Below are 26,292 nucleotides of genomic sequence, written 5' to 3'. Positions count from 1 at the left end.
TATTTCTCCTCTTCTGCATTTCCATAATTCAGGGGAAAATTCCTTATGTGGAAAGGAACCTGCTTGACATGTTTTCACTCTATCAATATTAATGTTTTCCAGAGGTGACTAGATAAATCAACAGAGATTGTTTGTCTCTCTGGCAAAAGAGGCCATAAAAGTAAATGACTGTGAGGAGAACAAAGTGGGGTAAAATGTCGAGATTTATGCAGCAGTGTGGGTTGTTTTTTCATCTCTTAATTTGTAGTCCATTTATGACATGCATTCAGGATGGTCATTTCTTCTTCCTATCCTGAAGAAATAATGCCAAAATGAGTGATTGAATTAGAGACAGAAATAATTTTGGTAACATGTCTTGCTGTCTCGGATGGTACCAGAGAAACTGCTAACTAAATGGAAGTCTCTTTACTCAGGCCAGTTCTGAAGTGTACTGTACTCTTCTTGATTCATCATGAAGCTACAATATCTGTCCATCTTAAGAAAATTATGTACATCACAGTGACTTAGTAAATCTCATATTTGTAAATCACAAAACATTCTCAGCTATTTATTATATACTTTATAATATCAAACAATCCTGTCTTTCTTTTCTCTGTATTTTTATTTATAGCAGCTTTTGGCAAGACTCTCAGGATTTTTTTGAACTGGTAAGGATTTTTAGATTTTATAATATGTAATTAAAATAAGTTTGTACACATGAAAGTTTTACAAAGAGTCAATAAGTAAAAACAAATGTACCTATATCTGCCATGTTTTGTATATTCTCTATTGTAATATTCTACAAGAGGGCCAACAGGGAGAAAAATGTAGAACTGTGGATATTGTTGTGCTTAGCTAATACAATAATTTCTATGAAAAATAAGATGGGTTGAATTTAATTTATGTACATTAGAGGAATCAGCATGATGTAGCAGTGTTGTTGCCATGTACACATGGTATGTTTTTGCTGTGGAGATTGCAGAATTTCAGACAATGAGGTCAGTGGCTACCTGACCTGAATTTCCACAACTATGTTAGAGAGGAAATTGGTTCTAGTTTATAATTTCCTGGAACATCCTCAGGGAGTACACAGTTATGATTACTCAGTGGCTTTAAATCAATGCAGCAACTGGAACAATATTTATAATATTTGGCAGCTTAAAAATATTTTTGAAGATTAAATGATGGATAGCATTTTGGTTAATGGCTCTGTTCAGTTTGTATCGTGGTCAGAACTGGCACTGAAGGGTTGGGTGTCTGTGTAGGTCATCCCCTGCCAAATGGTAGAGTTCAGGTACAACAGCAAAGAATGAGATGGATTATTTTTCTAATTCAGAGATAGGTAATTACTTCTATTAACTTTAATTTTTAAGGGTTTTGCCTCTGAACAACTGAATAATGTTGATAAAATTTGGTTGAACAACTGAAAGCAGTGTAGCTCATGGTTCATATAGAGGATCATTATCCTGCAGATTTGAAAGGGATCAGGTAGGAAAACATTCTTGAATTGATTGACCTACACTGTGCAGTTAATATCCTCTCAAACTGTTGGAAACACAGAAAAGTAACTAAATTCAGACCAGGCAGTCCAGTCTATCCAGTTGCTAAGGAGAAAAAGCAATACTCCTGTTTATTTCCAAACTTTACTGTGTTTATGTGTATGGAATAATTCTGGGCTCTATGTGACCTTCTATATAGTCTATGTGGACCTTCTATAAAGTCAAACCCTAAAATTACTTAAAACATTTGAATGCATTTTTAGGTGTCAGTCAGCAAATTTCATTTGAACAATTTGAAAGAAAATGCTCCCTTGGGTAAGAGTGACATAAAAATGTGATTCTGCAGCTCCTGCACTAAAATATTGACTACAGATATGACTGACTTGGAAGAGTATTTATTTCAAGAAGCTGTGGCAATAACTCCACTGTTTTCCACGTTTCTCTTCTTTGCTGGCAAACTTTTTTCCACTTTATGAGGTTAAAAAAAAGGAGGGTTAGGCTTACAAAACCTTACCAAATATATCTGAGCCTCAAATGTAGCCTTTTCAGCTCTTTCTTTCAGTTGTATTATACTAAGGAAACATATTTTTATCTCTTACTAGCAGTTCTCTAAAATGTCTGATTTGGCAGTATGCAGATTAAAGAGGGGAAAAAAAAATATATTCCAGGTAGTATGGTATTGTGTGCAGCAAAACTAAGTGTAAGTGAAATTCTCTTTCAGTTCCTTCAACTGTATCCTCATCAGCACAGCTCTACTGGAGTCATTTAATTTCCCATGGATATTCTCTGTCCTTTAGAAGTTCCTCTGAACCTTTATTTTTTTTGTGGTATGGATATATCTGGTATGACAATCATGTCTGCTTAGGCAAGGCAGGCGAGAACTCTTTCTGCCCCATGCTATTCTAGCTCAAATTTAAAATTTTAACAGTAATTTTGAATTCCTTTTCCTGTGTACCTCCCCCTGTCCCTTTCTTGGAGTTCACTCATACTTTTGAATAAAAGATTAAGCCTTTAAGTTCAGCTGCTCTGGTGAGGTCTGTTAGCACTTACTCCTAAAACACATTTTACAGTTGCCATAAAGAATCCTACACAGAGCTTCAGAAATGTCTGAAAGGTCTCTCACTCTGTTAGTCAGTAATGTGCTGCCAGCAACTCCTGCTGTGTGTTCCATGTGCTGTTCTTACATAACCAACTGGGAGCTTTTTAATCAATCAAGGTCTGAAAAGAACCAAATTCTTTTGTGTGAAGGAAGAATGATTGAGGATACAAATGATATCAAAGACTACATTTAAAAAAATGCATTTTAAAATTTCCACTTCAACCTTACACCAGGTAGAATAATTGGACATTAAAATAAATGCACTTTAAAATGCAGTTCAGTTATATTACTACATCCTTTCAATAGCTTTACATAAACCTCCTTCCTAATTATGGTATTTTAAAGATTTTTGAAGTATTTGTGATGCAGGCCAAGATGGTAGGAAGCATCTGGGTTGGAGGAAATATTATTGAGGAAAATAATCTAATGAACAGACAAGTTATGAAGTCCATCTGTGCACAGACTATGCATCCATATAATCTCTCACCCCAGAAGACACAAAATGTATGTTTTATCATAACATGCATTGCAAAATCCTGACAGTTAATTCTTCATATTACACCAGGCTTGATATTCCTTGCTGGATGTCTCTCATTAACTGATGTAGAAAAACAGACTTTGAGTTAATTCAAAGCATCTTTTCACAGCATCTTTAAGAAAAAATGTTTTGGTGGATTTGGAGCCAGATTATGTAACTGTTAAGAGAAGCTCTTAAGTTTTCACACAGTAGAGAGGGAATTTGAAAAGAAAATGGGAACTCTTTTCTCTCTGATTTATAGTGGTTGAGACTGGAGAGAAATAGTTCCTAAAGAACATCACTGCATCAAACAATCTGTAAGTACGAAATAGAAGAGGTATGAGAAAGGGAAAGTCTGATGACAGATTGAGAATCTTGTTTTATAAAATAGCTGCAGAGAGCTTGAGAGCTTTAAAGAGTGCCAGTGAGGGGGCAGAAGAGAAGTGTGTGCACATCTTAGGAGAAAATTACTGAGCTTTAATCTCAAACATATTAACCTCAAGTCTTTATTGTGAGGTAGCTTGGTCTTGGTTTTTGGAAATATTGAGCTCTCTCACATTTGTGTGAACAGAAGAAATAGTGCAGAGGTGGAGGGGAGAGGAAAAAGTTATATGAGTTTTACAGGCATAATATATATATATCTGTGAATTGCAATCTTTTTTAAAGAAACAGGCGTTGAGATCATTAGTATGATCTCCCAAGAAGCTCAGGAAGAGCATGGCTATCCTGTCAGTCTCTGAAGCACATGAAATGAATACCACTACTTACATGCTTCCCTGAGTCCTAAAACAATGCCCAGCTGTTCTATCAATGAAAATTCTTTGGGGTCCAGTTGTTGTGTCAGTCCAGGTTCAGAGAGAGGAAGCAGGGGACTCTGCATGACACGGATTTATGAACTGGGGAGCACAGGTGCACTACACCCTCTGGCAGAATGGTCCCTGTCTTTACCCCATTGCACTGACACCCATCTCCCTCAGTCAGGCTTGGCTGCACCCAGACCAAAGCAGGACTACCTGAGCTGTGTGCAGTGGGGCTGTAGCCAAACAAACTTCACACTCGATTTCACTGGAAGGGAATATTGAATGGAAACACAAAGAGGATATTACCCCCTTTATATTTATTTATACATTTGCAAGACGAGTACCAGAGTTATAGGCTACCCACTTTTTAAGGAGGATGAGACTTTATTTAAAAAATGAGAAAGAGAAGCTCAAAGTTTAGCTGTGACTCAATCATGGAGCACTGGTTGTGGTCACTGAGGAATGACTTTTATTATAGTAGGCAGCTCTTCAATCTGTTGGATACAACAGAAGCCAGTCTCTGGAAGCCAAGAGTACAAGTAAAATTTGCAAGGTGCAAATTCTAACCAGGTAATCATTTACTGAACAGCACATCCATAGAGGTGGTAGATGCTCTCTTGCAGTCACTTATGACCAAGGTTGAATGCCTTTGAGATAGTGTCAGTCAAAAACTTGGATTTGATGCAGAAGTTGATGGTGAGACTTAGAGGAGGTCAGGCCATGTGGCAATTGTCCCTTCTAATCTTAATTTCCTCGAGTTTGAGGCACATCTTAATACTGCTACACTGCCTGTCCAGCTGTCAAGAAATGTTCAGCTAGTCTAGAAAAACATTCTGAAAGGCTGTTGCTCAAATGTGACCTGTTTGTATTTAGGCAAAATACAGTTTGGGGGATTCAGTACTAACTAGACATCATAATCAGGATGTGACCCTGTAGTATCACTTAGTTCACACAGCAAAACAGCCCTGGGTATTAAGAGTTATTCAGGAGAAACAGAAAGGAATTTTAAAGGAATTATAATAATTGAGGTTTTTTAAATACAGCTCTAGAATTAATTAAGAAACTAATGATAATGACCACAGATACCAGTCATCTCTGAAAGAAGTAAAAAATGGTAGTCTGCAGAATTAACACGATGCCTTTTGTAGATTCTTTTTAATCAAAATACTCATATTGAGAAAACTACTCAATAAACGTGATGAGCAAATATTTAACCTTTAGGTTTAGTTTGTGTTCACATTCCAAACAAATATAGTTAGAGATGCTTAAACATTTGTAAGTGCTGAACATATGCATACAGAATAATTATATTTAACATTGGGAAATTCACAAAACACTTTCCACATGTGTTATGTCCTTTTATATTAAAGTTTTCTAAATGTTATGTTGAATAGTATATTAAATTCCATCTTCTTTCTAAGGTACCTGAAGTGGTAGCTTTAGAAGGTATTTTTCTCAGCTGTAATAACTCCTTGCATTTAAATATATTGTTGGTATTTCCAAATATCCTATTACCTTGCATTTTTTAGTAAAGCAACAGATGAAGGTTTTAATAAACCCTATGATTAAGCAAGGTTTTTATTGCAGCTACCCTTTTGCATTTCAGATTGTCAATTTGTTGCTACTGTGATTTCCCCTTTGTACAGAATTACCTTAGTTCAACAGGAATCATGCAAGTCAGTGATTAACAAGAGATTGGCTAACATAGTTCACTGCATTGTGCAATTTTGATATTGCACCTCTTTTCACCAGTGGGGAAAAAAATAAAAAGGAAGGTTTCTAACCCCACTTTTTTGTCTGAACTCTCCATTTTTTCATCTGAAGTCTCCATAGGGTCTCAGCGCTTGGAGCCTTTTCACCTGGGCAGGGAGTTTTGGTTCACTGTCCTAGTGAGCAGTGCCCTGGCTGGTGCCTGCAGGGCTGGCGAGCATCACTCCCAGGGTGTGAGCGAGGCCTCCGCAGGCAGCCAGGCTAGGAATGGGCTGGGAACGGGGAGCACCAGCTGGCCTTTGCTTCTCGCTGCCCTTGAGGCCCCCGCAGGGAGATGTCGGGTCCTGCACCTCCTCCCTCCGCTTTGGCGCTCCCAGGAGCACGTGGAAGGACACCCGCGTTCACTTGTGCTTCCCATGGAGGGTGGCAGAGCCCAACAGCTGCCCAGGGAGGGCCTGGGGTCTCCCTCTCTGGAGACATTTCAAACCCACCTGGGCGCGTTCCTGTGTCACCTGCGCCGGGTGACCCTGCCTTGGCAGGGGGTGGGACAGGGTCATCTCCAGAGCTCCTTCCAACCAGAGCGATTCTGTGACTCTGAAACAGGATGCTGAGCCCGGCCACCCGGAGATGCAGGAGATTTGTGTAAAAAACATCAAAAAGAGGGATTTCACTTGGGAACCGTCCCATTTAACAAACGATAGGATTCGTTACACGCTCTTTCTCCAGTGTGGGAACCTTTAGCATTCTTTCACAGCTCACAGCCCGCACCCATTGCCAGTGCCAGCCTGACACCTGCCGGCGGCCGAGCGGTCTCGGGGGGACTGAGGAGAACCGGCCCGGCTCTGTGTTTGGGAGTAGACCGGAGCCGAGAGGCCGCGGGAGCGGCAGAAGGAGCGGCGAGAGTGCCTGGGGAGCGGGGGGGCCGATTCGGGGCCGATTCGGGGCCGATTCGGGAGCGGCGGGGGCGATTCGGGGCCGGGCCCGGGCCGGGGAGAGCGCGGCCGGCGCCGCCAGGGGGCGCAGCGGGCGGAGCGCGCGCGGCCGGTCCCTGCCGGCGGCCGTAGGAGGCGGGGCCGCGGCGGGTGAGGGGCCGGGCTGCCATGGCGGCGGGGCGGGCGTGAGGGCCGCGGGGCAGGGCGAGGGTCACGGGCAGCCATGGCGGCGGGCAGCGCTATCCAGATCCCTACCCGGCTGCCGCTGCTGCTCACACACGAGAGCGTGCTGCTGCCCGGCTCCACCATGCGCACCAGCGTGGACTCTCCGCGCAACATGCAGCTGGTGCGCAGCCGGCTGCTGAAGGGCACTTCGCTGCGGAGCACCATCATCGGCGTGATCCCCAACACCAGCGACCCCACCTCCGACTGCGACGACCTGCCCAACCTGCACAGGTGCGGCTCGGCCCGGCTCTCCCTGCCACCTTCGCGGCCTGCGGCTCCCCCGGATCCCGGCCCGGCCTCCTCGGCCGGGGCTCGCTGTGGGGTCACCTCACGCGGCCGCCCGGCTCCGCCGCCCCGGGAAACGCCTCTGCCCTCCGAGAAGCCTCCTCGCACCGCCGGCCCAGCGGGCAAGGTGCCGGCACGGGCTGGCCGGAGGGAAAGTTTGAATAGAGGCTGAGGTGGGCGAGCGAAATATGACGAAAGAACGCAAATCTAGGGCTGTCGCAGCTGTTAACCATAGCATTTTTCACCTAATAGGGAACACGGATATTGGCTTCGTTCACATAAAAGAAAAACAAATTGTATTTCTTTGTGGTGAAACTAACATGCTGTAACCTTTACTCTCCGAACTTTGTTGTATCAGTGGACGTGGTTAGATGTTGCAAGAAAGTAACTTCTCTTGTAAATTGTTTAAGTAGGTAAGGTGATGGAAAACTGGTTCAGTACCGGACCGGGAATTTAAGTGAAGAACCGTCATTTACGAACACTCCTATTTCCCAGTGCATATTACTTAAGCAGAAACGTCAGTGTGCCTGTCCACAGCCAAATTCATTATTATGAAGAAGTTACATATGTTTCTAAATTGCACGACTGTATTACAGTGCCTTACTTAGTTTTTCAGTTAACTTGTTCAGGTTTTAAGGTTTGGTTTTGTAACCTGTGTTACAAAGGGAATTGGATAATTTTATTTCATTTCATAATAGGAACTATGTCCCAGCAGGTTCATCGGAAGCTTGGTTGCTTCAGATAAGGAGCACACAAAATGTTCTGTGGAAGGTGGCATAATACAAGGATTTGGTCTGTTTTTAGGATTGGCACTGCTGCCCTGGCAGTTCAGGTGGTTGGTAGCAACTGGCCCAAGCCCCATTACACATTGCTGGTGACAGGCCTCTGCAGATTCCAGGTCCTGCAGCTGCTGAAGGAGAAGCCCTATCCCATTGCTGAAGTGCAGCAGTTAGATCGACTTGAGCAATTCACTAATGGCCATAAATCTGAGGAGGAGCTTGGAGAGCTGTCAGAACAATTCTACAAGTATGCAGTACAGGTAATTAATTTGTTTTATTTTTGTGTGTCACATAACCTGTGGGTTCACTTAGGCTTTTTATTTGTTTTCTATCTGCCCTTCTGTTTCTTCAGTTCCTATATCTTTCAGCAATGAGTAGAGTTTCAGTATTTCTGCTGCAAAATAAACGTTACTGTTACATCTTGAGTTTCTGTGCAAAGTTCCAGGATGTCTACACAGCTCATTGCAGCTGAGTCTTGTGTAACTGCTTGTGTTGGTGCTATAAGTAGGTATTTTATATATAGCACTACTATAAATACGTTCTAGTAAAAGATTTGATTAATTTTTCTAGAATTTTACTAGAATTTTTAGAGATGTAAGAAAATACATACAATAGAAGTATAATGAATTGGAATTTAAAGGATGTATTGAAAAAGAGTCATGGGGAAGTTTCTAACTAGGGTATGTGGGGGAAATAGGAGATGTATGTATTGAAAAAAATGCTGCAAACAATAATGATACTTTTGAACTTCTCAAACAAGCAGAAAGCTCAAGGTCTTGGTGCTCCATGCTGAGTTAGTGCCTCGTCTGCAAACTTTTGGTGAACTTATTGCAGTAGATTTTTGGCAAACTACCTAGACATGCTGCACACTGAAAGACACAATCCTGTTTAGGTCAGAGAGCCACTGAGATAATTCCAAAAGAAAGCCAGTGGCCATTAAGCATTGTTCCTTGTGTGTTGTAGCTGGTTGAGATGCTGGATATGTCAGTGCCTGCAGTCGCAAAGCTCCGGCGTCTCCTGGACAATCTGCCCAGAGAAGCTCTGCCAGATATCCTGACCTCTATCATCCGAACAACCAACCAAGAGAAGCTGCAGGTATCATGTTCTTCAGAGGTTTTAATGGTAGTTAGGTATTGCTGTCTTTTTTAAGTCAGTCACTTTTAGGTAATTTTGGAATTGCTTTCACTTGTGACTGTATAGTGATAACATCATGCCAGCAGAGATTTGTGTCACAACTGAGTGTGAATGCTTGCAAAATGGTTTGATGGTGTTGTTTAAAGTGTTTATATATGCATATGGCAGAACTCACCTAAGGTAAATAGATCTGTTTGGATCTATGTGAGAAATCTTAGAAATGGTTCAATTTATTAAACAATAAGTAGAGCATGGACTTAACATAGTAAAGATGATAAATCTTCCTTCAGATTGTGTTGAAATTTTGCTTACTTATCCCAGCTGACTGATCATTATGCATACCTTAATACAAGTAACTTCAGAATTAAAATTGTTTTAATATTAGAATTAAATATTTTTTAAAACATCTTGAAGTCTGGGTTTCTTTAAACACTAAGTGGTTAAATTTCTGTCATATGTCGAAGTAAATCTATGCAAAAATGATCTTTATGGCTTGGTGCTTATTTGTCTGATTTCTGTATTTGCTTGCTGTGTTGCTTATGCTGCACCTGGAATTGAAAGTGTGTTAGGTTCTTTCAAAGCACCACAAGTAGAAATTAATGCAGTAATTTGAAGGAAAGCTGTGTACTATAGCTGAATATCATGCTGGAGGAAGGTACATTAGTTATTAGTGCATCACTTTCTTTTTTATTAGAAGTTCTAAAGAAAAGAGCAGCTGGTGGAAGCTATGAAAGTACAGAAGAGCAGAAGTCTACCCATTTCCACATATTAACTTCACTTAATATGAAAGTGGAATTGTGTGCAAAATATTAAAAAGACAAAATAAACAAAAAATCTCTGAACAAAAACTTTAAGGCACAAGGTGATTCTTTTTTCCCCTGGGTTATGCAAGGAGATGGTGCTGTGACTTTCTTAATGGGGCCATCTCTTTCCTGAGGCCCAGTAATTAAAAAACAGGACATTGATAGATGTTTGTCACAGAAAATGCAACTGAAATATTAAGATATTTTTAAGCCAGACTGGATAAGATAATTTTATCTAGTTTGAAATGCTTTGTAGTTCAGGCATCCAGACCCTTGAGGCTAGATTTTGTGTACTGTATTCTCCTTGCTTTTCTTACTGCCTGTTTTCCTAAATCCATCTATTCTATACCTCTGGTCAAAAGACAGTAGCAGTACCTCCATGTTCCCCCAGAGTGAGGATTCGTTGGTGTGAACTTGGCTGCTTACAACTCCTTGCTCTTAGATTTTAGATGCTGTTAGGCTGGAGGAACGGTTCAAGATGACCATACCATTGCTTGTTAGACAGATTGAAGGCCTGAAGCTACTTCAGAAAACAAGAAAGTCCAAACAGGATGATGATAAAAGGGTATGGAGCTTTAAATTTGGAATATTTAAAAATGTAAATAAGTACTAAGATGCACTTTTTAAGCAGGCTAATGAATGCATGATTTTAATCTGTGCTTTTTTAATGTATGGCCATAGTGTGAGATCATAGTCTGGAGCTGCAGAGAACACCTAGCTGGAAACTTTGGCTGTGTAGATACACAAAAGACAAAATATTTGTTTAAAACAGCCTAGGCTTTATTTTAATTTTTTTAAATTGAATTTTTATTTTAATCTGAGCACTTTGTGACATTAAATGAATGCTCAGATTCCTCTGAAGAGTCAATTCATGTGCAGTGTATACACACAGTGTATTCTGGCCTGTGCAGTGAAAGGTGTATCTTTTACTGATGACATTGCAGAGGAGTGGCACCTTTTGAACTACAGATAAAAAATGGGTGTTGGAAATGGAGCTTGTTCACTTTTGCTTCATCTATCTGCACTTACATAGTTTAGTAACTGGAAGTCGTTGAGAAATTAAAAAAGATGAGAGATTTACCCATTTTGTAAAGAGTAAGTTTATTCTGCTTAATATGATGGGCTGCAGTGCTTGAAATATCACAAATAGCTCCTTTCAGTTTTGTTTTTGTTTTGTGTTGTTTGCTAGTTTAGGATATATGATAAACTCACTAAGGAAATATATGAAGAACTGTAACTCTTTAAAGTAACACAAATAACACTTTTTGAAGTTAATTTCTGAGTTAAAACTTTCTGGAGTTCTGAATTTTTCTGTGAATTTTTATGTTTTTTGCCATGATTTTCATTCAAAACCAAATTACACAGCTTATTTAAAAACCAAGACCTGGTGCAATTTTGTGGCTGTTTCCATTGCACAGGTTGTAGCTATTCGTCCTAATAGAAAATTCAGTCATGGGAGCATTACAGAAGATGAAGAGGAAGAAGAAGATCATGATGATGTTGTCATGCTAGAAAAAAAGATTAGAACATCCAGTATGTCAGAACAAGCTCTTAAAGTTTGTCTTAAAGAAATAAAAAGGTAGGAGGCTTTTAAATGGTGGTTTCTTTTGCATTTTAAAACAAATCTTGCAGACCTTTTCCTGTATGGTATATGTTCATGTTGGTTGTGTTTTTGAAATGGTTTTAAACCTCAGGTAGCAATCACTGCCTTCCAGTGCAGTAGAGGCTTCCTTTGCATTTAATTTCTGGTTGGCCTTTTGAATTCTGTACTTACATTTCCAGATTAAAAAAGATGCCTCAGTCAATGCCAGAATATGCTTTGACAAGAAATTACTTGGAACTGATGGTAGAATTGCCATGGAACAAGAGTACGAAAGGTAAACCCTTCTCCTTGATTCTCTTGTACAAACATTTTAGGAAAAGTAGCTACCATGTAAACACTGTGAATTAGTTCTGTCTTGTAAAATCAATGTTGATAAATTACTGCAAGCCAGGTTAACCATTAGACTCTCAGTGAGAGCTGTACACTGAATAGCCTGTGTAGCTCAGTTATAAATCTAAGAATATGGATTTAAAAAGTATTAAGTATAGTTTTGTTAACAAATGAAGGTGTTACTAATTACAGTTTGTGCCAGTATTTATCAAAAATAATAAAGAAATGAGCATCTAATTATTTTTTGTATGTCAGACAAAAAGCTCTTTGGGAGATTTCTGTAACATTGGCCTTTCTGAAGAAGGTTCTGGTTTATCTTAAGCAAGTTTGATAAGAAACAAAAGGATTAAAAAGCACAGTTATATTTAATTTTATTAACTATAACTTGGGGTGCAGTAGAAGAACTGCACTGAGTCTGTGTCTGCTTCGTACCATGGTTTTTGGAGTTGTGAGTAGAGGGTGATGCTGTTAATACAGATACAGTGTGCAAAAATGGAGAGTGAGGGAAGAGTAGGAAACCAAACATGACCAACAGACATCTCCTACTGACCAGCACAAGTAGACTAAGTGGGAAAAATTCATTTGCACAAGGTGGACTTAGCACACCTGCATATCCATCTCTACCCTTCTGCTGGTATTTCTAGTGAGGAATTGTTGCTGGTTGGAAATAGAGCTGTTTACAGATCTTCTAGTAAATATTTTCTTTAATCATTAAATTGTAAAAAAATCTGCCTACATGGTAGTACTTTGCGGTATTATTCAAAGACTCCTCAAATGACTAAAATGTTTGTTGACAGTCATGTCCTAGCAGAATGTTTTTTGGTGGAAGTTGCTCTTTGATCTTTTAAAATTACGCTGTGTCATGTGAAGTTTGGTGGTTTTACTTTAAGCAAAGTTTGTGAGTGTGACCCATGTGATTGCTATCTTGAACTCTGTAGCTACAATGAATAAAAACACACATGCATACAGAATTAGAAAATCATTATAGAAAATCATGATAATTTTAGCCTTGGATGGTTATTATCAGTACTGTGTCATTTTCAGTACTATAATCTGTCTACCTTAGGTCTAATTTCCTTATTAAAGAAGAACTTTAATACCTTTGCTTTAGAAAATCATTGTCTGAAAAATGTGTGTGAGTTGGGGGATTTCCCTGATGAAGATATCTGTTTCTACTGTAGGATGAATTGTTTCCATTTTTAAGGTAAATGTGCTGATCTCTGTGCTGTTGTCGATGCCAGATCGCCTGGAAATCCGTGCAGCTCGGATTGTTTTGGATAATGACCATTATGCCATGGAGAAGTTGAAGAAGAGAGTTTTGGAGTACTTGGCTGTCCGACAGCTTAAAAACAACCTCAAGGGACCCATTCTTTGTTTTGTGGGGCCCCCAGGAGTTGGTAAAACCAGTGTTGGAAGATCAATTGCAAAGACTTTGGGTCGAGAATTCCACAGAATTGCTTTAGGAGGAGTCTGTGATCAGTCTGATATTCGAGGCCACAGGTAATGCTTCTTTCCCTAGCTGCAGTTTTTTCTCTGCAGAATGTATTGATTATTTTTACTGTTCAGCCAATACAGAGAAATTTTGCTTATATGAAACAATGGTAGGTATTTATTGATTTTCCTTGGTATTCAGTGGTGTTACTTGGGAGAGAATTTTAATGGGAATTGGTGTTTATTGTTGTGGTACTGCCTTTATTCTTTCCTTCTGCTACTGCCCTTTATTGTCATAGGGAATGGATTTCATCTTCAGTTATTTTAGCACTTTGAAGTAAAATTCTGTAGGAAGTTTAATGCAAACTCTTGGTTTTTCTGCTTTTTAGGAGGGATGTAAAGATTTAATTATCCAGTATAACCTATGGTAACAATGCATTCCTTCATAACCTTGTTTACTGCTAAAAGACAAGGAGAAAACTGGAGTGATACATGAAAGTGGCTAGAGGATAGCAATGCCCTGTTTTCCTTTTTCAAAAGGAGATATATGCAAGAACACCTAAGCTGGCAGGTTTCAAAGGAGATTTTTTGGATTACATTCCTTAGGACTGTTTAGATGTTGGGTTCGTTATGTATCTTCTGCTTAGTCTTTTAAGTTTGTATTAGTCCATTCCTGAATCCTTGTAACTGGAAGCATAATAAACGGACAATAGAGATAGGTAACTGCCAAGCATCAGTGCAGCATTTTTGTTTCCATTACACATACTTTATGCTTATGGCATGCACTGTAGGAAATCTGGAATAATGAATTTTAGTCACGTTTTCTTTTAAGTCATGTGTTGAATAAAAATTCTCCTTACAACAGTAGGTGAATACTGTGAATTAAAGCTATCAGTTATATTTTTGATGCCATCTAGGAGTTAATTTTTCACAGTGCTATTCAGCTACTCTCAGTAGAATACACCTAAAGTAGAGTGTCCTAAAAACAACTTCAAATGTGACTCAACATGTGCTATTCGAATTGAAGCCGCTAGAGGCTGTGGAATACTCAGCATTATGGAAAGAAACTTTTCCAGAGCAGAGCAGGACTCGAATCTTTTGTAACAGGGAAACCACATCTTGAACTTGACATTATAAACAAAAGTCAAACTTCCTATCTTGTGCTTGAACCTTGTAAAGAGTAAAGACAGGGGAGTGATATGAGAGAGCCTCATAAAGCTTTTTAGTTCAGGTGTTTGTGGCTGTCACACATTTTTGAGAGCATTATTAAGTTATGAATTCATGTTAGAGGCCAACCATTATAAATTTCATATTAAAAAGTGTATGAAATTAGGCAATGGGAAATATTTGCTAAGAGAGTTTATTTTTCACCAGCAAAGGAGAATGTAATCTAGAATTGGCAAGAATATTGTGTGGTTACTGTTCAACAAGTAAGTGTATAGTTTAAAAGTGAACTTTAGAGCAGTTGGTACTAGGAGTCCGTCGTAGCCAACTGCTTTTTCCAGTTTCTTGTAGCTAAAATTAAACCCACCTGTTGCATATGGATCTTAATTTCTACTTTGGCTTGTTTTCCTCCTTCTCAGAATAAGATTTAATCAGATTAGAACTACAACTTTTTTGTAGAGGTCTGTAATGTCCTTTTGTGTGAATAAATCCTTCAAGTTATTCCCAGTCAGATGAATCCATGTTGTGCATCTGGTGGCAGTCAGAGGGAGGTGGTCTAGAAGTGAAGACACAGACTGTTGTTTTCTGAGTTGAGCAAGCTAATTTCCTAATATTACACCTTAGAAAATACTGGTTTTCTTCTAAAAGCTCCTTATTAGGCTTTGGGGCTTGAGTTAAGGATTCCATTAACATTGCAGGAGAACAGTACTGTATGTGCCTACTGATGTGCTGAACATGTAAAAGAATGTACCAAATGTACTTGAACATTCAAAAGGAACTGTTTCAGCTTGACTTGCAAGCAAACAGTGCCTGAAATAGCATTCACTTGGGCCACTTCGGTGAAAGGTGCAGACTAGAGATTCAGCAGAGCTCTTGGAGAGCAGCAGGGCAGGGCTTGGTGTTTCAGTAACTGTGCTGTCCCACCTGATGTGCAAATGTGACAATTGGAACTGCCCAGGTTTGGCCATTTCACTGGGGATCATGTGCCTGCACCTGGAGCTTGGGAATCCTTCACTGATTGAGTGTAGGGTAGCAAGTATTGTTCTGCATTCCCAAAACAAAATCATCCTCTTGGTACAAAACCAGAACTCCTTGATCAGATATCCTTCAGCTGTTGTCTGCATTTACAACTCATCTGTATGATATGTTAAAGTATACCGGTTTACATTTGTTTATACTTGTATTAAAAAAACCGAAAAAACCCCACAAACCACTTTGAAGGATGACTTACAACTTTTTCCAAGAAGCTCATCGCTTTTAAAATCTGCTCAGTATTGATATTTTGTATCACACAGCACATGTATAATCATCTCTGTAGTGTTTTTCTATTTCCGAAAAGGAAAGATGTAATTGTGCCATTTATTTATAGCGGTGCTGTTGAGGTAAGTGTGAAGCTCTTCTTTTTCACCTTCATGTGAAGCACTCCTTCCTATATTCCACTGTTTTGCAGTTTCGAAAGCTTGAACAGTTCAATTCTGGCTTAGGCCTTTGCTAAAGAAGACTTGTTTAGGTGCACCTGTTTGAGGGGCTGTGGGATTCCTCACCAGGACAGCTGTGCTGGCAGAACTTCCCTGCACAGGCCTTGTTGCACCAGAAAAAAACAAACTGCAGACAGCTTCACCCATGAGAGGAATGAGCTTTGTTAGACAAATGCAAAGCAGAGATAGATTTGTGAGTGGACACAACCTCTGGCCTTGTGAAAAAAAGGTAAAAAAAAAGGCTGTGACCTTGTGCAAGGATGTTCAGGAACAGTGGTGTTAACTTTGTTATCCTTTTCTACCCCTGCAGTTAAAAAGATTTAAAACTGTTTGTCTTGAGATCACTGTGAAGTGAGTCCTCTTTCTTTCTTTCAATAATTCTACCACTGCTTTACGGGCTCTTTTTCCTAGGCTTTCCCAGTTTACCTTGGCTGAACCAAGAAGGCTGGATTTCCCAGCTGTTTTTCTTGCATTCTCTAGGATGCATAGTGCCTTATAACATACTGTACAACTGTAGTGTTTTGTTTAAAGGTACTTTTTCACTGATCTAAAACTACATAAAAAGATTACTAAGTTGCAGACCTTCTCTGCCTGGAGCTCTAGGGGTTGAGTTATTTAAGTATTGCTACACAAGTGAGATAAATAGGAAACTTGCTCTGTGCTTCCTGTTTCGGGTGGGGAGAACTGACTGTCCTCTGGGTTTAATGCAGGGAAAGGAACTGCATCAAAAAATGAGCAAAGCAATGTAGAATATTGTTTTAACTCTTTTCAACCCTAGCAAAAATAATGAAATCAACATCACATTCAGTGATAGTATTCCTAAACAGTAGATGTGAAACAGTTAGTTTCACATCTTACAAGGCAAAGGTTAACAGTCAGACAGATAAATGGCCATACCTGCTTGTAATTTTAATATATTCTGTCTGGTTTTATATATAAATACCTGCAGGGCCTGTCTTACCAAGGATTCTTTTGTCAAGATGTGTTCCCTGATAACTTTGGAAATCTCAAGTATTTGATTATTAGTATAATAAAATAGGTATTGGTCCATCTCTAATAAATAAAGAGGTGCTACAGGTTTAGACTGTTGCATCTGCTTGCCTTAATTTAGTTTATGAACCAGCCTCTCTTAAAACTCAATGGAACATGGATAGCTCAAATCTTTGTAGGATTCAAAAGGACCAAGTAAAACTTTCTTTAACAACAAACATGCTTTTAAAAAGTGTAATGTTTTTAAGCATGCACTTGAGAATAATATAGCAAGCAAGAACAAGGAATGTTTGATGTTTACCTAATTATGTTACCCTATTAGTAGCATAAGCAAAATACTGAAACTGGGCTGCATTGTCTCTGAAGCATGTAAAATTACTCTCTAGTGCAGTGAGCACCTTGTGGTAAAAACAACCCAGAGAAGATCAAAACTACCACCACCAAACAAAACCCAAAACCACAAAAAGAAAAAAAACCCAAACCCATAACTGAAAAAAACCTAAATCTCCCCCAAAACAAGAAATGCCTAAATTGCTACACTGATAAATATGTTTACACTGGTAAGTGATTCACTTCTGTGAACTCCAGCTCTGATTCAGTCTCCTCATTTTCTGATTGCATTTCATAGAATGCTTTCCTTGTCTTGGCAAGGCTGTGGGTGTGCAGATGGAGGAGGAGGAGGCAGGTTGGCTGTGTAATAGCTCCCCATGCAGAGTCCTGATCTGTAATGAATGTTCCACAGTGCAGCCCTCTGTGAGAGCAATCCGCTCCCTTGCTGCAGATTAAGACTACACAAAAGCACTGAAGTGAGGAACTGTTGCCCGCTGGCTGATTCAGTCTTTAGCAGCTGCCTCAGGAAGGTGGTAACAGGCAAACTGAATTTCTCTTGCATTGCTGGCTGTTTAGAAGGTCTTAAAACCTTTTAATTTTTTTCTCAGATCTAGAATTAAATACATTTACTGCAATTTATTTCCTCAGTGGTAAAATGATACATGGAACTGACACCATTGCTGTGTGGTTTGGGTTCTGCTTTGGTTGTTTTTTGGGTATTTTTTATATATTTAAAGTCATGTCTAGTCATTTTTTAAATTAGTCCCGTGGTGTTTTTGGTTTCATCTTTGTAAATGTCATCATGTTTGTTTTGGACAGTGGTAAACCAGATCATATGGCAAAGCAGGCCTGTTCTGCTTGTCTGCTTTGTGAGGGTCATGAGCTAGATACTGTAATTCAGCACTTAATGTATCTCTTTCTTCCTAGAATTTTATGCTCTTAATTATAGTATTTTGAGTAGTTATGGCACAAGCAGAAGAGAGTGGGATAAATGCAGCAAACAAGGGTTATATACATCTGTAAAATGTAGTTGTGCTCTGTGTGTGTTGTGGAAAAACGGTTTTACTGATTTGCTGAATAAATTCAAACTTGTCATTTTTTGTTTCATTGCAGTGTTCAGCTTTTCATTTCATATTGAAATGACAGTAAATACGGTTATTTTTGGTGGGTGTTTATTAAAGCATGCTGTCATGGGGACATTGACAGTTCAGCATAACTGGAATTTTGCTCTTTTGTAACATGCTGTGTGAACTCTGTTATGATGACAAAATCCCAGCACTGTAATTATGAAAATGCTTTTATTAATGAAGTTCCCAAATCTGCTTCTGCTTATTCTTACAGTACAAGGATGATGGTCACTAGAACATGTTAAAATATCCACAAGCTGTAAATTCTGGATACACTTTAATGTAAATGATCATCTTTGCAGACCAACTAGTTCACCATGGAACTCAAATTTTCATCTGCTGCTATAATTGCTTGTATTAGCTCAGTAGTATATTCCATGTTTTTATCAAGTATTCCACAAATTTTTGCAAAAAAACCCGAGAATTGTTGCAGTGCTCCTTGTTCTTCTATTTTGCCTGGAGTTTTATTTGTGATGTTTTTATGTTGCTCCTCCTGTTCCCAGTGTCACTGCCCTCTTTCCCCATCCCCTTCCAGGCGCACCTATGTGGGCAGCATGCCTGGCAGGATCATCAATGGCCTGAAGACTGTAGGGGTGAACAATCCTGTTTTCCTCTTGGATGAGGTGGATAAACTGGCAAAGAGCTTGCAGGGGGATCCTGCAGCAGCCTTGCTTGAGGTAAGAGGTGTTAAACTGCAAGCATTGTTTTTCATTTGGATTTTAAAAGAATTAAACTGGACTCAGAAGATTTGTTGGACGAAAGAAGGCCTGACAGTGCTGGATCTGTTATTCAAATACCGGCTGCTGAGTTCTGACATGGGTGGGTTTCTGTCAATTCCTCAGGCACCATGCAGATGCTGTTACATAGTGGCTAAGTAACATATAAATCTCAGTGAGCTGTACTTGAGCACAAGGATAGATTTTGTGGTGTTTTCTGTATTTAAATAGTGTTCAAGCCCTAAACATCACTTATTTGGGGGACTTCAGGACATGGATTTTTAATGATCAAATGTTAACTGTAGAGGATCTAGACAGTAACTAGACTGCTTCAAGTTTTCCCTTTCTTTCTTGGAACCACTTTAATATATTTTTGAAGCTCTTGATGGTACCAGCTTGTATTGGAGCTAAGCAGTTTACCCAGTGCATAATACGGACTAGCTGTATGTTCTGTTAGGAGAATTCCTTTCATTAGTGTTGTAATTAACTGTCTGAACTTAGGTTTTTCATGTAAGTCACAGATTCCCACTCCTTGACTGATTATGGTGTGATGAGTATTTGGCTGATTATGGTATGATGAGTGTTAGCTTTCCATTAGTCAGGTTTTCCATGAGTGCATTTTTTCTGAACTTCTGATACTCAGGCTAAGATGTGAATGAATTTAGTTTTGAAGCACATAATACAGTTATTTAATCAAAAAGGTTTTAGAGTTGTCTAAGTTGATTTGCTTAAAAACACAAATAACATCCTGGAGATACAATTGAGGACTTTGGTGAATGAGATACTGTTGGAATAATTTGTAAATCCCATCAAGTGTTGAGATGTTATTAATTAGGTTAGTTGGGCTTTCAGGAGGCCAAAACTGGAGTGATCATGAAGAAGATGAATTGAGACCAGTGCCTTGCAAGCTTCATGTGTCATATAGCAGAGAGCAGTAAGGAGTTGTCAGAACCTTCTCAATTTCCATTTTCCTGGAGTGTGACATGATATCCCAGTCCAATTCCTTCTTCCACTGATTTGTGCATATCCAGTGCTTTTATTCTAGCAGTTTGCTGGAGAGAGGGCGCACATCCTCAGATGTGGGGAAGAGACAAAGCATTGCTCTTCCCTGGGCAGATGGCTGGGTCCATCTTTCTGTACCAGCACGGATGGCAAAGGGGCAGTGAGGGAGGGGATGGCACAGCAGGGCTGGGCCGGCCTGAAGTGTTGAGGCTGCCAGGGCAGATGCAGCACAATGCACGTGATGGTTTTAGTGCTGTGCATGCTTAGAGATTCCTTGTACTGCTGTAGTTTTACATTCCGCCTTCTCTTTTATGTTCTCTCTGGCCCTAGGGACTGCCATGCTCCCACTGTTGTAGCTGCACTGCTTCTGGCATGGTTCTGTACCTGTTTTGCTCAAAAGGAGAGGCATTAGTAAAAAATACCCACATTTTTTGAGCTAGCCTGGCTCACTTTCACAGAAGTGACTTAGGGCATAATCCTAGAAACATCTCAGTTGTCAGAGTTGTGGTAGCTTTGGTAGGTGGAGGTGAAAGTGGTTCTGATAGTATTTGCCTACAGAGTCGTTCTAATGACTCTTGACTGACAGTGCTTAATGCAGTGATTTAAATATGAAAAATATGCTACTTAAATTAAGGTGTCATGAGCTCATCTGGATGCTGTATGACATTCTGCAAATGAAGTGTCAATTGACTTTCTACAAATGTCATTATTTTCTTCCTGCTAGATAGTGGAAAATTACTGTTTTGACAAGGCCAACAAGTTCTTTGAAAATCAGTGTATGAACAGGCTGTGGTTTGAGAGCTCTGTTTTGATCTTTGCATGTTAACATGAACTAGTAGTAATTTAAATGTGCTAGAAAATAGCATGGCTTCACTTCTTTAGCTTTTAAAAATGACAGTTATGGTCCTTTACCTGTGCATTTCTCAAGTGTATAGTACATATTTCTGGGGTGCATGAAGGGCCTCAAAGTGCAAAGACAACAAGCAGGGGAGTGTAATAAATACATTATTCCTTGTACTATTCCTCTGGGGGATTTTATTTACACTTCGCTGAAAATGTAATGCTCTCTGTTTCTGAGTTTGCTGATACCTCTCCTGTCATTTGTCTTTTAGATACTTGAACTAGGCTGTCCTAATTCTAGTCAATGCATGGATAAAAATACCTGAAAATCAAATTTTTCTATTTAGCTGGTTGTTGTTTGCTATGCAGACACAATGATTTGAGATTTCTTGGAAGGAGTGTTCCAGTCATGAATGTAGATCTGTATATTCATATTGGTAATTTTATTCAACCTTTGCTGGGTTTTATAATTTTCTCTGTATTTTTGAGTTTTATAAAATTCCCAGTCCTGTAGTAGAGAACAATTGTATTTTTCTATTATGTCATTTGTGAGGGCAAATGAATTTAATTAATACTTGTTTAATTAGTTGTGTTTGAATTCTGGGTACATCGTTGCTGCGTTGAGATGTTTCTGTTTTCCGTCTTTTAAAACCACATTCTCAGTGATACTCAGCTCTGCTTCTGCCATGGATTTTTCCAGCTGGGGCTCATAAGGTTCACATCCCACTGCCTGCCTGGGCTGCAGGGTTTATGTAAGCCCTGCTAATTGCCCATTAGTTGAATCTGGAAAAGTAATTGCCCTATTAACCATGGCTGGGCTGCTCCCCTGTGAGCTCTCTATATCTCTCTACTGCTGGCTAAACATCCTGAAGCAGGTGCTTTACCTCTTCTAAAGGACAGCTCATGGCTGGACATAATAGCTTCATTTTCATCTGCTTCTCATGGTTTATGTTGTTGGAAAGTCCATCTGGAGTGAGCAGAGGTGGCTGTTCTGCTGGAGAACAAACAGTAGTCAGTGGTCACCTAGTGGCTGCATTTGCTTTTGGTAAGACTGTTGCTTGTCTGGTAAGTGCCATCATTAGGTATGAAAGGCACATCCTTTATTCCTTAATGTGTAGGTGTGTTAAATTCTTGCTGTCCACAACAGGGCATGTTCAGGAAGAAAATTGCCATCCCTGTGAGCTTGGGGGCAAAGCTTGGTACTTTCTAATTGCTAGATACGTGCTTAATTCTAATGCTTCTGCAGAGCTGTTGCTTCAGAAAAGAGAATATCTTCCTATTTCCAGTTACTGTTCATTAACAAAGGAATATTTTAGTCTAAATTTAGATGACCTCTGTTAAAAACAGAAGAAAACAGAAATGGATCCAAGTGCCTGATAGTGACTATTTGTATGCAGGGAAATTAGACCAGGAGCATAGCCAGGCAATTAAATGTTCATGGAATTTATTCTGGATTTTGTGGTAGTAAAAAGCTGTTACAGAGAAGCCTTTGTATGCATGTGAGCTATCTGTCATAAATTAGCCAAGATATTTTGTGCACTGAATGTTCTTTTTGTACTTCATATTTCTGTATTAGTTGAATATCTTGGAATACTTTTGAGCTTGAACTTGAGCACAGATACCTAACTGAAGAACAGTTCTATTTGCTTTGGAAAATCTGTTTGAAATACACAGGCAGGACATTGGTTTGTATCTTATTCTAAAAAACAGTTACCATGACAAAGAATTGAGTCTGGAGGATGTCCTGCCCTTGTAAAAGATCTCAGATAATTCACATTTTTAGATATAATCTGAGCTGATTTGGATTATAGTTTCCTTTCTCTTTATTGGATAGTATTTTTTGTATGTGACTAGAGCATCAGTATTTTTGCATCTTTGTAAATAACATTCTAATCACCAGCTTGGCACTTAGCAGGGTTCTTAAGGATTTCTAGTTGCAGACTAGAAGGAGAAAGAAACATGCAAATAAATGTGTCAAAATGCCAATTTGGTCTGTCAGAATACATTGTTATTCAGTAGCTTTGGAATTACTTGCAAACACTTCAGCTGATAGACTGGAATTCTATGGAAATACTGTTACCAGTATAAAAAAAAGGAGTAAATTGAATTAGGATTAGCTGTTTCAAACAGTTTAGAATAATGTGCAAGACTAGACTTTGAGTGGGAGGCTAATATTTGGTATAGACCTGCTTGTTTTGAGGACAGTTTGTAGCTGCTGTGCTTGCATTCCCTGCCAGTTGTTGTGTTTCCCTATAGTTTAGGACTGGCCTGGGGGCCTGGCTGAGGTAAGGCACATTGGCTTGTCAGGATACTTCAAGGCCTTTGCTTTTGTTGGTAAAGAAGGGAGTAAATGACAGCAGCTGCCTGCTGAAGAGGGAAAGAAAAGCTTTTGAATAGCTTAGAGCCAGTGCACAATGGCATTCACTGAGTTCCAGCCCTGGGTTCAGAATTGAAGCATGTGCTTCAGTATGTTTTAAGATTTCACTTTTAATGGAAATGTGTAACTGCTTTTAAATCTGTGGAGTACTTGAAAATAAAATCTGAATTTATTCTGTTTTTTAGGAAAGTCAGCTGTGTTTCTGGCATTCTGTAGTAGGATTTTTCTAGTTTGTTCTGATCATAAATATTTTCAAAAGATTTTTCCACTTTTCAAAGTCTGAGGAGAATTTAAGAGTAATAGAAACTTAGAATTGTTTCTTTTATAACTATCAAAGAAGTCCTCAAATTCAGTTGTTTTTTAATTATCAACACTGTTCTTGGCTATAATTCAGGTTGTGTGCATTCATTTGGGTGTAGGCAGATAAATTATTTTGACAGTGGTGTGCTGTTTCTCGGGAGATGCATGGGTCCTATTATTTGTGGCATGAGAATTATTTGTGTTGGTGTAGCACTGATCATTCATCATTTGGGAAGGAAGAGTGTGGCTGTGCTTCAAGGGGCTGTGAAGCAAAGGTGGTTCACAGGTGATACAGAAGCCAGGAGTAAATTGATGTGTACAATGAACTTCCCATTTGTGCCACTGTTAAAAAATCTACAAAACAGCATCTCAGTACCCTCATGTTCCACATATGTATTTTTTATCACCTAATCTTAAATCTAGGCAAATGTTGCATTAGCACACATAAGTAGTACTATAAAAGTTATAGGAAGACAACATATTATTACAGCCCTAGTTCTACTTGTTCAGTTAATTTTTGAGGTTGGTCAGACTGTGTGTTTTTGTTCTGCAGTGCTTGTTCAATTTTGTCTCTGTTATTTTGGGACAAAAAGAAAAATGATTGTGTTGGGAAGGCCAGGGCTTGCCAAGGGTCAAAGTGTGCCTGGGATGTCATGGACAATAAGAACTTGTACTCCTCCGTTAGTAATAAAGGCTGGACAAAGCAGAATGAGTGAGGCAGGTGATTTAGTGACAGTAGACAGTAAGCTGGGATTGTGTTCTTCCCCTTGGTCTCACAAGAGAGATCTCATGGGCTGGTGTGAGAGTATGATGTAAGCTTTGAGTAAGAAGAGCTGCAAGCAGCAGGTGAGGGTTGGAGTCAGGGATTTCCTGGGAGAGCTCTCCTTGTTCTGTGGGGCCACATGGGCTGCTTTTCCAAGGTTGCTGTGAGTCCTTGAAGGGCCACTCTACTGTGTGTGAAAGGTCATGGAGATGCAGCTTAGGGCAGGTGCTTGATGGCTGGAGAAATGCTGCAGCACCTCTAGAAAAGGGCAGGAACAACTCATGGAGAAGTGACTTCTTGTACATGTGATGTGACGAGTAGTCCAGACAAGGCCAGGATCTAGTGACATCCATAACATATTTTATTACTGTGAACTCAGATTTGACAGATCCAAATGGAATATAATAAAAATGTGTATATTTTATTTACTTCTGATCACACAATTGCATCACTTTTGTGTTCACTCTTATTAAGGTCTTGGATCCAGAACAAAATCACAGTTTCACCGATCACTACCTAAACGTAGCCTTTGACCTGTCCCAAGTGCTTTTCATAGCTACAGCCAACACTACAGCTACAATCCCACCCGCCCTGCTGGACAGAATGGAGGTTATCCAGGTGCCAGGTAACACTGCAGTCCCTTCATTACATGGCTATTGCAGGTCCTTAAGCAAGTTTGGGGTGTTTTTGTTGAAATGAAAGGCAGCTCGTTAAGGAAAGACTGCCAGGAATCTGGAGTCCTTAAAAGGGACAAGGCAGGATGCCTCTGCTGTGGCCTCTGTCACCAGAATGGTATTTAGCATTGCACTCAGGAAAATTCAGTTCCAGGTCTGTGGTGATACATGGATACATTTTGTAATGATATTTTCCTTCGCTGATTTGTTTGTATTCTAATGGTCTGTTGGCTGATGCATCTTTTTAAGATTCTGTTGGAGAAAGGGTTCTTTGAAACACCAAAATTCTGTTTTTGTTCACATGAAGTTATGAATAGCCACAAAGGATCATACCTTAACAGCCTTATAAATTATAGCTGGGGGAGGTTTTTTGTTAATTTCAATCAGGTAGAATTGTAAAATATAAGAGATTTGATTGTATTGTAGTGTCTAAGCAAAAAGATCATGAACAAATTGCATACTATTTTTTTTTTATTTGAAGGATACACACAAGAAGAAAAAATTGAAATTGCACATAGGCACTTGATTCCTAAACAGCTTGAACTACATGGTCTGACTCCACAGCAAATACAGATTCCCCAAGTAACCACTTTGGGCATAATTACCAGGTAAATCTGTTCATTGCTTTCAGTTTAAGTAACTTCTTTTATAAATATGTTTATAAAGTGGTAATAGAAAAACATTTTAATATGTATTGTCCTTAATAGCTTCAGCAGTTCAGCAGTTGGTGGTTTATGAAATTGCTCTTTCCTTAGTTCTTGTTTTCTCTAGAGAACATCCTTTTTGTAGAGAATTTTTTGCTCTTGCTCTCCAGGTGTGGCTCACCATCCCTTGTGCTGACACAATTGCCAAGGCCCTGTGAATAAACAGGAACACCTGAGGCTGGTGTGGCTGCTGCACTATGTGAAGCCATGGCCTTAGCAGCAGATAGCATGCAGTTTAAAGAGACAAGTTGTATTGCTATCATTTTCATACAAAAAATGGAAATTACCCTTCTTTTTTTCCTTGTGACTTGATGGGTACATTTGTCTAGATTTGGAATTAGGTTTAAAAATTAAAATATGGGGTTTTTCAAATAGCTTCTATTCATTAGAACTGGGGCTTTTGTTAGACATGACAGCAAATGTATTGATCAGAACATCTTTTGAACTTGAAACTACCTCATTTCCAATGGAAAAAGTGTATTGGCATTCAATGAATTGAAGTATTTTATGACCAGTGTTTTGACTGTTTTGTGTAATGTTACTGCCTGGTGCTTCTTTGTAGTTCACAGACCAAAACAAAATATTCTTTTACAGCCAGTTTCTCAACTTCCAGTGAGCTATATATTTTAAGTTTTAAAATAGTTCTTCCTTTTAATTTTTAAGCATCCAAGAAGAACTCAGTGCTGTTGGACATTGCTTAG

At 39.3% G+C, this 26,292-nt stretch overlaps 1 protein-coding gene across 1 annotated transcript in view; it reads left to right on the top strand.

The window, feature by feature from the left end:
• The first annotated feature begins 6,700 nt into the window (after window positions 1-6,700).
• The window catches only part of LONP2 (lon peptidase 2, peroxisomal), a 37,818-nt gene continuing 18,226 nt past the window's right edge, over window positions 6,701-26,292 (top strand). Inside the window, exons 1-10 of the mRNA XM_014255539.2 lie at window positions 6,701-6,992; window positions 7,851-8,085; window positions 8,789-8,920; window positions 10,205-10,327; window positions 11,181-11,341; window positions 11,545-11,639; window positions 12,937-13,195; window positions 18,751-18,892; window positions 24,688-24,838; window positions 25,369-25,495. Of these exons, the coding sequence (XP_014111014.1) occupies window positions 6,760-6,992; window positions 7,851-8,085; window positions 8,789-8,920; window positions 10,205-10,327; window positions 11,181-11,341; window positions 11,545-11,639; window positions 12,937-13,195; window positions 18,751-18,892; window positions 24,688-24,838; window positions 25,369-25,495 (1,658 nt within the window). The 5' untranslated portion in view covers window positions 6,701-6,759. The remainder of the gene's footprint in view (window positions 6,993-7,850; window positions 8,086-8,788; window positions 8,921-10,204; window positions 10,328-11,180; window positions 11,342-11,544; window positions 11,640-12,936; window positions 13,196-18,750; window positions 18,893-24,687; window positions 24,839-25,368; window positions 25,496-26,292) is intronic.

Source organism: Pseudopodoces humilis, chromosome 14 (genome assembly GCF_049639895.1).
Source record: "Pseudopodoces humilis isolate 2021_Gansu_Grassland_sample_001 chromosome 14, ASM4963989v1, whole genome shotgun sequence".
Classification (NCBI taxonomy): Eukaryota; Metazoa; Chordata; class Aves; order Passeriformes; family Paridae; genus Pseudopodoces; species Pseudopodoces humilis.
The sequence above is the reverse complement of the archived record's forward strand: the minus strand, read 5'-3'. Positions and strand labels throughout refer to the sequence as shown.